General features: G+C 40.3%; 1 protein-coding gene and 1 long non-coding RNA gene across 5 annotated transcripts in view; both read right to left on the reverse strand.

The window, feature by feature from the left end:
* The window catches only part of LOC127047207 (uncharacterized), a 117,417-nt gene extending 103,430 nt beyond the window's left edge, over nt 1-13,987 (reverse strand). Inside the window, exon 1 of the long non-coding RNA XR_007773327.1 lies at nt 13,976-13,987. This is a non-coding gene — a long non-coding RNA (uncharacterized LOC127047207). The remainder of the gene's footprint in view (nt 1-13,975) is intronic.
* Nucleotides 4-11,544, reverse strand: PLAC8 (placenta associated 8). Of its 4 annotated transcripts, XM_050945244.1 has the most exons (6): nt 11,309-11,544; nt 7,302-7,424; nt 4,930-5,074; nt 3,377-3,501; nt 1,268-1,376; nt 4-170 (listed from the first exon to the last, which is right to left on the reverse strand). In XM_050945244.1, exons 3-5 carry the CDS (start codon nt 5,036-5,038, stop codon nt 1,272-1,274), a joined length of 339 nt encoding a protein of 112 aa, XP_050801201.1. In that variant the 5' UTR covers nt 5,039-5,074; nt 7,302-7,424; nt 11,309-11,544; the 3' UTR covers nt 4-170; nt 1,268-1,271. The 4 variants fall into 4 exon arrangements, with proteins under 4 accessions (XP_050801201.1, XP_050801200.1, XP_050801203.1 ...); XM_050945243.1 differs by lacking the exon at nt 7,302-7,424; XM_050945246.1 differs by lacking the exons at nt 7,302-7,424; nt 11,309-11,544 and adding an exon at nt 8,258-8,903.
* Nucleotides 13,988-14,614: the final 627 nt, after the last annotated feature.

A 14,614-nucleotide genomic window follows, 5' to 3' on the forward strand; every position in this document is an offset into this window, starting at 1 on the left:
AAATTTGAGGTTGTTGCTTTACTTTATTGATTTATTTCAGATAAGTCGTGCTTTGCAACAATCAAATTACAATGCATACAGCACTTTCTTGAACAGTAAGTACAGCAGGAGAGGAGAAGACTCTTGCTTATGGAGATTCTAGGCCTCACAACTAACGAGTACAGGAACATCTAAAATATGGGAGAAAAGAATTACATTCCTGGCTGAGATTAAAAATACCATTAGTTTTGTTAATACACTACCTTGAAATTTACTTAAGCAATAAGACTCATTATTGCGTATATACAGTGCATAGTTGTGTATTTTAATGAATCTGCCTCAAATCAAGGAGGCTGGAAAGGTATATAAGGACAGGATTTGACTCTGAGTATTGATGGGAAAAAAGATTTAGCTCAGCACTGAGTGCTTTTGAAAATGCCACCCAGGAACTACATTTGCTCCGTAAGTAACACTATTTAGCTTTGTGCAGAGACAATCACAATCATGTGAAGTTCTGCTACATGGTAATATCCCACAAAACTACATCAAAAGCCTAATCCTGAACAAGTGAGTAAGGTCCTAGCAAACAAATCCCATTTACAGGTGTGAGACTACATGGTGGAGATGAAGGAATGGCTATTCACCCCACCTATTGCAATGCAAGGGCACTGCTAGAGCAGGTCTAGCTGCCTAATTCTTGGAAGGGAGACTAGCTTCCTGCCAGGTCCACTCAACCGTTGAACTATGTTGGTCCCCTGTAGCACACACCCACCTACTCCTATTTGTGTGTTTGTTTTGCATTCCTGTGTGGAATTGCAAGTGCCACCTAGTGCGGAATGCCCGCCACCTGTGGTGTACTAACAGGGCTCTCCCCCAGTAATAGATGGTCCTTGCTGCCTGTGGTCTTGCATTCTCAGCCAGGCACTTTGCCCCTAGTAAATGATTATATATTTCCTTTTAAATTGGCTTGGTAACTTGCACTTCACTTACTACCATGCCTCCTCTTAACACAGAGTCAAGTAAAGGGCTTATCTGCTGCTTACATAAAGCCATTATAGATGGCCAGCTGGGGCCCAACGTGACTTCAGTTAGATACAGAAGGGGCGGGTAGAGCAGGACTCCTCTCTATATTGGATAGAAATCTGTTCATTGATTGCATATCATTTTGGTTCTACACTAACTTTTCCATCACCACTACCATTTGTCCTAGAACTAATTGAAATATTGCATCAGAGAAGCTTCTTGATTTGTCAAACACTTACAAATATGTATTAAACAAGTGACAAACCTTACTAGAATATCCCCATTTCCTTCCTTCGGTTAATATCTCTCTTTAGTTGACAAAGAGAACATAAACCACACCAGAGGGTAGTACAGAAATCAGAACAGATGGATCCCTGTTGAAACAGAAAAAATATTAAAGGCTGTAACTTTAAGAAGTACATCTAACTTTTTGTTCACTTTATCACATTGGATTTAAAGTCAGACTAGCATATGGGCTTTCTGTGCTGCCTTTGAGTGGGATGACAGGGCCATTATGGGGAAAATACATTTTAAGCATCCTATTTGGCCTAAATTCATAGAAACTAAAAGATACCAAACCCTACTTGGTTATCCATAGCTCTGCTTTTTACTGCAGTGAGCCAAAAAAGAAAAAAAAGGTTACCTTCTGTAGGAGGCAGAGACACTGGGGGCTGGTAGCAAGTTACCACTTAAGAGGGCTGGTTTAGGTACCAAATAAGTTATTTACAAAAAGTAGGAAGCAGAATTATCTAAGGGTGGAATTTACCCAATAACAACCAGACTTTAGCAGATGGATACTAGACTGAGAATAGACTGGAAGCTCCACTAGATCATCTCAGACCACCTGTGCAGGATTGTTCCTTATAGAATAACCTCGGGGGTTCTGTCCAGTTTCCATTTTAAAATTTTACCGGGGTGGGATTTTTCAACTTGTAAACTGGGTGTCTAGTGTCCAGTTTTTTGCATTTAGGGTTAGGATGTATTCTCATATTCAGCCAAACTATTCCTTTTCTTAACTTCATCCACTTGCTAGTCCTCGCACCACTCCTTACCACACTGCTCTACACCTTTCAGATCTTTACAGTTACAGCCTCCACTATTATGAACTGTCTTAAAACTATAAATATTGAGCTCTGAATTTTCCTTTACGGTCAATACCCGCAGGCTCCAAATTAGTTTCATTGCTCTTATCCAATTTCCTTCCAATTCAACTGCATCTTTCAGATATTGAAGATCCAGCAGGGAAAAAATATGTTCTAGATAGAGAAACTTTTGCCTTCCTGCTCTGATATGAGCTAAAATCTTTAAAAAATTTGGAGCTCTCTATTCGGGCTCCTAAGTGAAGCGGCCAGGTTTTGAAGCTACTGTTGAGCCCTTTAGAAAATCATTTAGGTGCCTAAATAGAAGTTGAGGTTTGGGGGAGGTTTAATTAGCCTGTAAAATTTCTTAATAGATCTCCTAAACCTCCTTAGCTTTGTGTTGTTATTGCTTTATTGAATGTCATGGCCATATTTCTAAACTTCCTAAGTTGCTTCATATTATTCCTCTCCTGTGTTCATAACACATCCCAATTCAGTGTGATCATTCATCTAATTTTCATATATTATCCAATCTTATTTTTTCATTTCTTAGGCTTTTCTGTTATTTGTACTATGGTACACAAGGAGTTAACTCCAGAAACTACAACACTGTAGCGTGAAAAAACACATACATAACCACCTGGTTGACTGTCTACATTCTGCAACACTTTTCAGCTAATCAGGAGAACATATGGCTAAGAGATTCATGCTGAGGGAGTAAGAGTCAAGATTTAGATAATCAACCACCATTTAGCCCAAACTTCTTATCAGGTTAGTATTATGTGCAATGTCTGCATTAGAAATTATCCAATATACATTTAATTTAGATGGATATTTAAACATAACCAATGTCTCATCAGAGAGGGTTCTCTATCTCAGGTATGTAGCAAAACACTTTAAAGGGACATCAATTAATAATGGATTATTGCACTTATACTTTTCATGAAATTATCTCAAAGCCCTTTACAACAGTGCCAAGGAATGATCTATTTCACAGATGGGGAGAACAGAGGAAAGAAGAGCCAAGGGACTTGCGCAAGGTTACACGGTGAGTCGGTGGCAGTTGCAAGTAGAACCGAAGTCTTCAGATGCCTAATCCTCTGCTAATTTCTAGACCACAGTGCCCTCAGCATAAGGGGAGAGTCCTAGCAGCCATGTTCAGATGGGGAGGAATCACACTGGGTAGAACCTGGCTAATGAAAATGTAGCCAACTGATCTGCTTAGATGAATGACATGTTGCTTTAAGGGCTGTTCTTTGAACATGAGCAAAACAAAATATTAAATAGTAACTAACAGGGATTCCGTATCTTGTCCGGTAGAGAGTCCTCATGGCAACGCTTCCGCCACATAAGCAGCATTCATTCATGTCACTTGCTACTTGACATCCAAGACAACAGAAACAGAATACTCCACATAGGCCTGGATAAAGACAAACAAATGAGGCTCACTCAATATTCTCCCCTTCATTCATGGAGGCAGTTAACTTTCACCACCACTTTTAGGAGAGATGTAGAAATGCCTAGAAAATTGGAAGGAGAAAGTTGGGGAGTGCCAATGGGCCAGAGCTAGTGCAAAGGAGGGTAAGATCTTTGAAAGACTTTTGAACGATTAGTGATGTTATATGAGGGTGTAACCTCAACAGCAGCTTGCCTCCTATAATGACTTAAGGCCATTTCTTCACTGCCAAAAATAGTGTGGGTTGACAGTAGGATAATACATGTTTTAGCTGTCTCAGTGGAAGTGAGGCATTGTAGTTTTTACCATGATGTAACTAAGCGAGGTGAACCATAGGTGGGGGAGATAGAGTTGAACTTGTGTAGCTACATTGCTAAAAGCTACACGAGCACTTTGCCTCCACTCGGATTTTACAGCAAGATGGCTAACCCAGGTTAGTTATCCTGCTGTAAACACACTCCTTTTTCGGTCTGTGACCTTCAACGGATCCGGATGAACTTGGCCTTAGGGAAGGAGTACAAGTACTTGCTGTAGTAGAGAGGGGGCCTGGTGCAAGATCTGAGGCCTGAATCAGAGGCTGTGAACCAAAGTCAGGCCATGCATTAGGGCAGATGCTTACAAGTTCACTGTCCGGTACATGAACTTGGCAAAGTTGTTGCGAGTGCACTAGGCACTAGATATTTACATAAATATATTCCAGCTACTACAGATACATCCCAATGTAGTACAAGATAATTAATAGGGATGTTTTGCCCAAGGTATCAGGAACAAGGGGAAATAACAGAGGTCATGAAAAACATAAGGTGGTAGGTAAGTCATTTATCCCAGTCTATAAACGGCAAGGTACCTCGCCTTAGCCTTTTGTGTGGCCAAGGGGACGGCAGAAATTCCCACTGCTGACTGAGCCGCTCCTTACCACTGGGCACTCACGTTAACATATCTGTAGCTCCTATGGGACGCTAGTATTGTACCTTGAAAGCAATAAACCTGGCCAAGTGCCTTTGTCACCAAACCAAACCCATGGTCTTTATGAGAAGCATTGAGGCCTGCTGAATTAGCAGGCTGCACTGCTAGTATTGATAACACTGGAGCTCCCAGGACAAGCACTGAGCAGCCCGAATTATGTTACCAACGCAATGACATTCCAGTCTTCTACACTTATCCACACCTTGCTTTGTGTGTGAGTGGGTGATGAAGCCATCTAGTGACTGGCTGTCAGAGTGGCTATGGGAAATACAACTACAAGCCACTCCTTTAAATAAACATAAAACAGGCAAATGGGATTCTCTCAATTTAAAGTCATTCCCACTAAAAAACTGGAGATATGATTAATCCCAAACATCAAGACACCTCAAACCAAAACAAAAATACAATATTTGACTATCCACTTACAGACTCCACAGTCACTGCAGCAGTCCATCAACCCGGTCTGCCAGACATTACTTCGTGCAGTAGCCGCAGAAAATTGGGGCTGTACAAAGACGACAGGCGGAGGATTCATTTTTAATTTCACAAGACGAGTTCAGAAGTTTAATTTCTGAAAGGAGAACGATAAAAGGAACGGTTTGAAAAAGTCTGTTAGGGACTTGCTGTGTCACAAAGGTCAGGGTGTCTAATGTCATTGTGGTGATGTAATTAGAGGAATGTTACCCACATCCTTTTGTGAAATGGCACATTTCTCACTTCATTGGAAGCAATGCTATCCACTGGATAGTTTTGGTGGACACATTAGACCAAATTGTTGTCTGCAGAGATAGACCACGAATTAATTTGGCCCAGTTTCTTCTGTCCAGATTATGAATGGGTGTAAATTTTCACCCAAAAATCCCCTCTCTCCCGAACATCACACTGGGGCATAGTTCATTCCTAATTCAAAGGAAAGGGTGCCACTAACTAATGGCCAACATATCTTCCAGCAACACCTGACAATTCCCTGGTCATCACCAGGTGAGTCCTGGCCTACTCTGATCAGCCATTCCCTGTGTGATCCAAGACCATCACAACACAATTACTATGGACGTTATTGCAGAAATGGAATTCTCGCTCTTCCTGCTGTTCGCCAAGAGACAGATTAGCCCTAAAATCAGGATTTTCCTGCTGCAGCTAACAAAATTCTGAGATGTCACTCAGTCCTTTACTCAGGCAAACGTCCTTTGAGTTCAGTGGTGGGCTGACTAAAATCAGGAATTACTCTGGCACCAAACAGTTTTCAGACATTTTCAAACAGTCTACATTAGTACATATTGAAAATATAGCCATCAAAGCACCCATGAACTTAAAAAAAAAATCGTTAAAGTTTGAAAATGTTTCAGCTACTATTGTTACACATAACATCTAAGATTATCATCAGTGAAAGATTAAACAAAACATTTCTGATTTTTCAATTTGTTTATTTCGTACATTTAACTACAGTCAGTTTTACTGTTTCCCCTGTACAGTCACTCACTTTCCCTTGTTATTTTCTGAATTTTTCAGTCCGCAACAGGGGAGAGAAGCACATAAGAATGGCCATACTGGGTCAGATCAAAGGTTCATCTAGGCTAGTATCCTGTCCTCCAACAGTGGCCAATGCCAGGTGCCCCAGACGGAATGAACAGAACAGATAATCATCAAGTGATCCATCCCCTGTCGTCCATTATTAGCTTCTGGCAAACAGAGGCTAGGAACACCATCCCCGCCCATCCTGGCTAATAGCCACTGATGGAACTATCCTCCATGAATTTATCTAGGTTTTTTTTTAACTCCGTTAAAGTCTTGGTCTTCACAACATCCTCTGGCAAAGAGTTCTACAGGTTGAATGTGTTTTGTGTGAAGAAAAACCTCCTTTTGTTTGTTTTAAACCTGCTGCCTATTAATTTCATTTGGTGACTCACTAGTTCTTGTGCTATGAGGAGGAGTAAGTAACACTTCCTTATTTACTTTCTCCACACCAGTCATGATTTTATAGACCTCTATCATATCCCCCCTTAGTCGTCTTTTTTCCAAGCTGAAGAGTTCCAGTCTTATTAATCTATCTTCATATGGAAGCTGTTCCATACCCCTAATATTTTTGTTGCCCTTTTCTGAATCCTTTCCAATTCCAATATATCTTTTTTGAGACAAGGTGACCACATCTGCATGCAGTATTCCAGTGTAGATGTAGCCTGAGGATTATGGTACTGATGTGATACAAATATATTAAATAATAATAATAGGATTGGGATGAAGGTACATTTATATTACTCTGCTTTTATTTTTCCCTTGTTCCATATGTGGCAGCACTCTTAGTTCTCCAAAGGCAGGACTTTGCCATTACTTGCACAACTGTAATTTGCTTGGCAACACCCTTAGCCTGTTGGTAACATGATTCCTGGTTTTTGAACCCACATCAATATCTGTTGTCCTACACCCTACCCATGGTAAGTGGAATTTCCTTCAGATAAAAGAATACCTTGTTGCCATTAAGTTTTAAAAGAGAAGCATCTTAATCATACCATAATGAAAGAGGAGTTATGAGAACAGGGCGGTAAATTGTGATTGTGTTCAAGGTTCATTTTCAGTAAGCAGCAGATATACGACTGTGAAACCCTTATTTAGTCAGTCATCTTTTTATAGGTTATGATTCACAGATGTTGGGGACATTGAAATATCAACAGAAACTCATTGATTGCCTCGCTAATCTGCAGGTGCTAAAGGTTAAAAGCAAGCCTGTGTGTTTCTTGTTTCTAAAATAAATAGTTATCAAGCTGTAAAACAAAACCTTTAATATTCCCTCACTTTCTTACTGATAATTGAACAATAGGTCTTTGAAGAACAAAGGGCCTCCAGTCTGACTATGATTTTAATAATATTGCTTCCTTCTTGCAAATCAGAAACATGACAGACCACTTCCAGGGAAACACTGTGGGCTAAATTTGGACCTATTGTTACACATATTAACTGATGTTAACATGACTGCATGGGTAGAAAATAATAAAAGTTACAAGCACACACTATAAACATAAAATAAGGCCTTCATTGTGCTGATGCTTACAAGATGCGTATAGTAGTCCATATATAGTTTCCATGTCAGTTAAGCCATAGGTCCATTCACATGCCTTCTCCTCTGTTCACTAAGAGATGTTGCAAAGTTGGCACTCTGCTGTCACTAATACTATACACATCTCAGTGACCGAACAAGATTGTGGGTGAAGGGATCATTGCATCTTTCAAGAGGGCAGAAAATAGGTGAAAGGAGGATAGAGCACCCTGAAGACAGCAAGTGACATATGCCTTCTCTTAAAACATGGATAATATCAAAGCACATAGGATAGAAAGTACCTTGAATCTTTCTGAAAAAGTTTCACAACCCCAATGCCATTAGTAAGATGCATTTTGTCTCTATTGGTCATTTTGAAATATAGGCAGTCAAATTTAAACTGTAGCAAGGTTATTTTTCAGTAAAATCAGCCTCCAACTGCTTGAGAAATATCTTCTTTGATACATTCATACAGTCTGAACAGTGGCAGGCAAAACAAAAACAACCAAACAAAAATGACTTTCCGCTTTGGTTACATAATTTTGTCAAATACCCATTCGTAGGATTTAGAGCATATTTTGTTTTGTCTTAATCGGTTTGTTGAGTGGAAAACAAAACATTCTCACTTTTTACTAACTTTCCTTCCCAGAAATAGCCAACTAAGTAGCTCTTGAAAGTTTTAATATACTAAGCTTTGCCAAACTCAAAGAAATATGCACATACCACTTGCAGAGCAGTCTTGAAGAGAGAAGAGAGAGTTCCCTTTTCCTGGTTGAACTTCAGCTTAGTCACTTATATATATTCCATGTGCTATACAAATTGCCAATGTAAACTAATCATGTGGCTTTCCAAGATTGCCATCATTGGCTGCTTGTAATCAAGCAGTTTGATTACAGGGTATCTTTAAAGAACGGTCAGCTGTTTTTCCATTATAAAATGATATACATCAAATACGAAATAAATCTGTTATGCAATACCAAGGATCAAATTTTAATCTTGCAAAATTAAAAAGGCATAGTTGAAGTGGAAGAGGGGCTGATTTAAGATGAGATTTTAAGAAAATGGGGGAGATCTGTGGCTCAGGGGTACTTTAGGTATATGGGTGGTGGGCCACTGTTTTTAGCAGTTTCTCAGGTCTGTCATCTACTGCCTTGTCGTATCTACCACCATAAAGTATCTGTGGTTACAGTCTGTGTAAAAGTGTTATACAAGAACAGGAAAATTAATTCTTCAAGGCCCCTTCCATGTGACGATAAAAGAAACAAAGTAATTGTTGCTTTGCAGGTACTGCTACAGAACATCACCAAGTATATAATCCTCCTAATGCTTTTGTTAATGTTTTTTACTATTTCTAAGGCCATCCTGAAAAAATATTAGAAAGTTAGACAAAACAATGGGGCGCGGGGGGGGGGGGGGGGGGGGGGAATAATGCCTTATAAAACTGGGAGAGTTTGTTTGACAAACTCTTGGCCATACTAAAGCATGAGAGATAAAAAAGAATGGACACAAAGCTGTTTCACTAAATGAAGATTTATCAGTTGTTAAAGTTTGCACTAAAATTCAGGCCAGAGCTCTTATTTCTATGCCTTTTTTTTCATGTTAAAAATGTTGATAGTTTATTTTTTTTAATTTTATTTGATGTCCTTTCTTATTTCATTGCATCTTTGACTAAGAGGACATGGAGAAGATGGCAGTTTTAGAAAAACAAGTCAGGAAAAGAGGGGAGGGGTATATGGAGTGAATGTAGGAGGACATCTTCTTCAGATAACACTGCTGGCCACAACAGCCTCCCTCTCTCCCTACATGAAGTTGCAAAGCTATGGCTTCTCTGTTAAATGTTTTTTTATTGTAAAATCCCTCTGCAAATGAGGGGTTCTATTGCACTCTGGTATCTGAAACGTTCTTTAAAATCCACAGATGATGAGCCTACTGTACAGTTTTGGCCTATCTTTGTAAATTGCATTTACAGAAGTTTTTCTTAATTCGTGTTTTTTGCATGCTGGGCAATTTATTTAACCAAAGCTTTAAAAATAAGCTAACTTTTTTTTTTTAAAGTTGGGATAATAGCTCTTTGAAACATTGTCCAGTAATTTTTATTTACAAGACCACATCCTCTTTGGTTAAGACAAAATGAAAATTCTTGTGGGGGAGGGAGAGGTGGGGTGGGGGGCTTAGATGTTACAGTTTTTAAAGGTACTATACAATACAAAGTTTATATAAAACTGCAGAAAAAATAATTCTCTGGGCCTCTTCAGTTGGATGATAAATAAAATGGAAAAAATAAATTATTATTTTGCAGACCACTCTATAAACTATTGCTACAAATGTAAGGATGTTGATTCATTTTGATTCTGTCATGAGACATCTTTAGCCATTGAAAAAAAATGTCTGGGCTTGCAGTTTTGGAGGGGGATAGCTGTACATTGGTGAGATTGGCTTGCACCTCACCATTTTTGTAGGTTTCATGTTTAATTACTGCTGTTCTTTTAGGGGTCAGCTTACGCATTAGGTTACTACAAAACAAGAGTTGTTGCTTTTGAGGTACTTCTCTAAAATACCACTAAGCATATAAAGAGAAACATTTTTGTTGTATTACAATGTTTTTCCATTTTAGTCAGAAATTATCCATCTCACCATTTGGCCCCGGCACATATGCCAAATCCTCCTGATGCCTTTTTAGGTGTTATTTATTATGATTTCTGACATCTCATCCCCCTGAGAAACTAATTAGACAACTGGAAAAACAAAGGGGCATCAGAGGAATATGTTGCCTCCGGTTTGGGAGAGTTGTCTGTTTACCCATGCTAAACTGACAACTACCAAAGATTCCTCTCAAATCTAGATCAAATCTCTAATCTGCGTTGTCTTGTTTCTTCATGTGTCCTTTACAATTTACTCTGGGTTACTCTGTGTGGATTTATATGTGTAACTGTTTTTATGTGTTTAATTATTCTTAATTTCTTTTTTCTATACACTCAATGGGCCAAAAATAATCATTAATGAAAAATATTTACCGCTAAAGCACATTAGATATATTGAGTCTTAAGAACATTTTGTTTGTATCTACTGCCTCCCAAATATTAATTGCTGTTTTAATTTTATTTGTTAAATCCAAGTTTAATCATTTTAATAAATCTACATTCCATCTATACCTTAAAATTCTGAAACCTTACAGTTTTACCTTAACAAAAAGGACATTGTTGAAACAGATGTACAGTGGTAAAGATTCTTTTATACAGAATGTTTTAAACTAAGCTTGCATCTTGTTTCCTGCTTGCGTGTATTATTCATTACCCCATTAGATTTCCTTTAGGTTAGGCTGTGTGTGCGCGTGCGTTTGTGTTTTACATAACTTAATACTGAAAAAGAGATATGCATGTGCTTGTGTGGGTGATACCTACAAAATAATATAAAACTAGTTTGAATGTATGTTTTTGGGGGGGTTGTCTTTAAAACAGTAATTTGGTTTCAATGTATGCTTAATTGTTCTGGGAAGGAGGAGAAGGAAGGGGATGGATACATATGTACATAGTGTGTGTGTGTGTGTGTGTGTGTGTGTGTGTGTGTGTGTGTGTGTGTGTGTGTGTGTGTGTGTGTGTGTGTGAGAGAGTTCTTGCAAGTCTTGCATGCATAGCCTTACTATGTGTCCTTTAGAACAGAATTAATACTTTTCTGAATTTTATACAAGTTATATATCTGTGTTACCTAGTGTCATAACTGACATAGCTACCCTGAAGAGTTCAGAAAACAAACCAACAAAAACAAGTTACTTACCTCTCCAGTAACTGCTGTTCTTCAAGATGTATTGTGGACATACATACATATATATACATATATATATATATATATACATATATATATTCCACTGCAGGTGTCCGTGCGCCCAGTGCACTCGAGTAGGAGAATTTTGACAGGGTGGGGCATGCACCTTCCACGTCTTTGTCCTTGTAGCTGAGGGCATAAAGGGCAGGGCTCCCTCTCATTTCCTTCACACCAGAAAGATGACGACACTTCCAAAGTAGAGAGGAAAAAGAGAGGGTCATGGGAATGTTTATGTACACAACACCTCAAAATACAACAGTTACTGTAAAGGCAATGAACCATTTTTTCCTTCTAAGAGTGATTGTGTTGTACCAATTATATTAGACTAGTAAAAACCAGCAGGATCTTATTAAAGGGGACAAGGCAAAGATGCCACATTTATTATGATAACAATTTATGACTAATAACTGATATCTTAATTCTTATACACACACATTATACCTATTACCTATACACACACACACACACACACACACACACACACACACATTCACATTATACCTATTACCTATACACACACACACATTCACATTATACCTAATACCTATACACACACACACACATTCACACACACACATCCACATTCATCAGGTGTTCTGCAGCTGCTGCATAGTTACCAGTCCTGAAGATAGCTTAAGTTCATGGCTTGATTTTGCAGCTTGGGTTCGTAGCTTGTGGCAGCTAACTGGCCAGGAAAGCTGGGCACAAGGCTGAGCTGGATCTCTGTTGGGCAGGCACCGATGTTCTTCCATGTTGGCAGCAGAATGTTACCCAGAGTTTCTCATCTCACCCTTCTTTTTTATAGGCTTTTAGTTTGGATTCAAAGTCTATTGGTCTTGCTGTGTCACGCTGCCTCTAGGTTTACATTGATCACCCATCAATTGCAGGCGTGACTTTCAGCCTTGGACCTGGCTTTGATCTTCCTTCTGTTGTTCTGTTGTCCTTTTCTTTTTAGGGTGGATGCTTCTTACTTTGTTTAGGGCTGTTGTCTAGGCCTTCAACCGTTGGAATTTGAACTTTATCTCATCAGGACAGGCTGGGGCTGGAGGTTGATTCCATCATTCATACATACCTCATTCACACATCTAAACTAAACTAACAAGATTACAGTAGGGTTTGCAAAAATGAAGGTTGGAGGAAGCTTTTACAAAATGGAGTGTGTGTTTTAAAATGGGGTTTGAATTACAATATGGAACAGAAGTTACAGTATAGGCAAGTGTAGTGAATGGTGAACAGAAGTTACATTAATAAAGTGAACAATTGAAAACAATTTCATTTATCAGTTCTACAGAGAGTATAGAGCCAATATTTATAACTTTATATGCAGCCAGATAGCATAATCATAACCAGCAAACCATAACCTTGTCTTAGAGACCTTATTTGACCTCCTCTATACCAGACTTGGTGCCACTACAGAACCTTGGTTGCAACAATGATCTATATGGTCCCAAATTATATCAATAACATCACAACTTGGCCCAGTCCCATGGGTGCTGGTTCATAAAGGTTTTCAGCATCATCTTTAGGGTTTCATTGAACCTCTTCACCAGCCCGTTGCATTGAAGGTGATACACTGAGGCCCAGGTTCGTCAGACCCCACACTTCTCCCACAAGTACCAGAGCAGAGTTGACATGAAATTGGAGCCCTGGTCTGTAAGGACCTCCTTGAGGAACCACACTCTGCTGAAAATAGTCAGCAGTGTGTCTGCCTTGATAAAGGACAAGGCTACCTCCTCGGGATAGGGAGTAGCAAAATCTACCACCGTCAGAATGTATTTTTTCCCTGTCCAAGTTGCCTTGCTGAGGGGTCCCACTATGTCCACGGCCACCTTCTGGAAAGCTCCTCTATGATGGGCAGGGGCCTCAAAGCTGCTTTCCTCTTGTCCTGGGCCTTCTCCACCCTCTCACAGGGGTCGCAGGGCCTGCAATACTGCTGGACAGCATCAAAGATCCTGGGCCAGTAAAAGTTCTGTAGCAGCCTCTGCCCGGCACGCCGGTCCTGGTGTTCTGAGAGAGAGAGATCATGGGCCAGACACAGTAGCCTGCGGTTGTACTTCTGGGGGACCACTAACTGTCTTCTGATCTCCCCCCCAGCCACGGTTCCACTTCCCCTTGGGGGGCCCATTCCCGATACAGGAATGCATCTCCCACAGGAATCTTTCCCGACAGCCTTCCCCCAGGGGGTTTGCCATGCTGTGGCCAGAAAGTTCCCTTAGCTTCTCTAAGGAGGGATCTTTCTGCAACTCAGCCTGGAATTCAACAGCTGGGGAAGGGATGGGGACCTGCTCCCTCTCAACCCCACCAAGTCCTGTCCCCAGTGACTCCTTTCCCACCGGGGTAGGAACCTGTACCCCTGGCAGGGCACTGCCCTGGTGTCAGGGCAGAATGCCCTTCGCTGGCTCTGGCTATGGGTGATGACTAGGGCACTCTGGTTTGGGGCCACCACCTCAGGCCAGGTCAGCATCACCTCACATCCCAGTGACCTGCATCCCATCCATCTCCAGGGTGATGAGGCACTCGCTTCTCAGGGGCTGCCCCAAACCCACCCTGTAGACTGAGCATCAAGCCTCCCTGAGGAGCTAGCCTGGGAGACTCCTCCCTCTTGATCCATTGCTAAACTGCCAGCCCCACCAGCCTGGGGATCCAGCCCCTCCACCGGCTGCGTTCCCACCCAGTTAACTCTTTGTGGGCTCAGTTCGCTCATTCTGTCCCTGAGCTTTTGGCATGGGGCCCTGTCATAAACAGATAGCTAAGGGTTAATGTCTCTTTCACCTGAAAAAAAAGTAACCTGAAGCACCTGACCAGAGGACCAATCAGGAAACAGGATTTTTTTCAACTCTGGGTGGAGGGAAGTTTGTGTCTGAGTTCTTTGTCTTCTGCCTGAATCTCTCTCAGCTATGAGGAGGATTTTTCTAATTCCTGCTTTCTAATCTTCTGTTTCCCAGTTGTAAGTACCAAAGATCAGATAGGGGATTTTTTATGTTCTTTTGTATTTACATGTCTATAGTTGCTGGAGTGCTTTGAATTGTATTCTTTTTGAATAAGGCTGTTTATTCAATATTTCTTTTAAGCAATTGACCCTGTATTTGTCACCTTAATACCGAGAGACCATTTGTATGTATTTTTCTTTCTTTTTATATAAAGCTTTCTTTTAAGACCTGTTGGAGTTTTTCTTTAGTGAGGGACTTCAGGGAAATTGAGTCTGTACTCACCAGGGAATTGGTGGGAGGAAGAAGTCAGAGGAAAACCTGTGTGTGT

Source organism: Gopherus flavomarginatus, chromosome 3 (assembly GCF_025201925.1).
Source record: "Gopherus flavomarginatus isolate rGopFla2 chromosome 3, rGopFla2.mat.asm, whole genome shotgun sequence".
NCBI lineage: Eukaryota > Metazoa > Chordata > Testudines > Testudinidae > Gopherus > Gopherus flavomarginatus.

Coding starts and splice junctions, on each gene's coding strand:
- PLAC8 (XM_050945243.1), bottom strand. CDS start 5,038: ATGAATCCTCCGCCTGTCGTCTTTGTACAGCCCCAATTTTCTGCGGCT. Junction 3,502..4,929: donor CTGCAGTGACTGTGGAGTCT/GTAAGTGGATAG, acceptor GTCTTTATCCAG/GCCTATGTGGAGTATTCTGT. Junction 1,377..3,376: donor GGACAAGATACGGAATCCCT/GTTAGTTACTAT, acceptor CTGTTTCAACAG/GGATCCATCTGTTCTGATTT.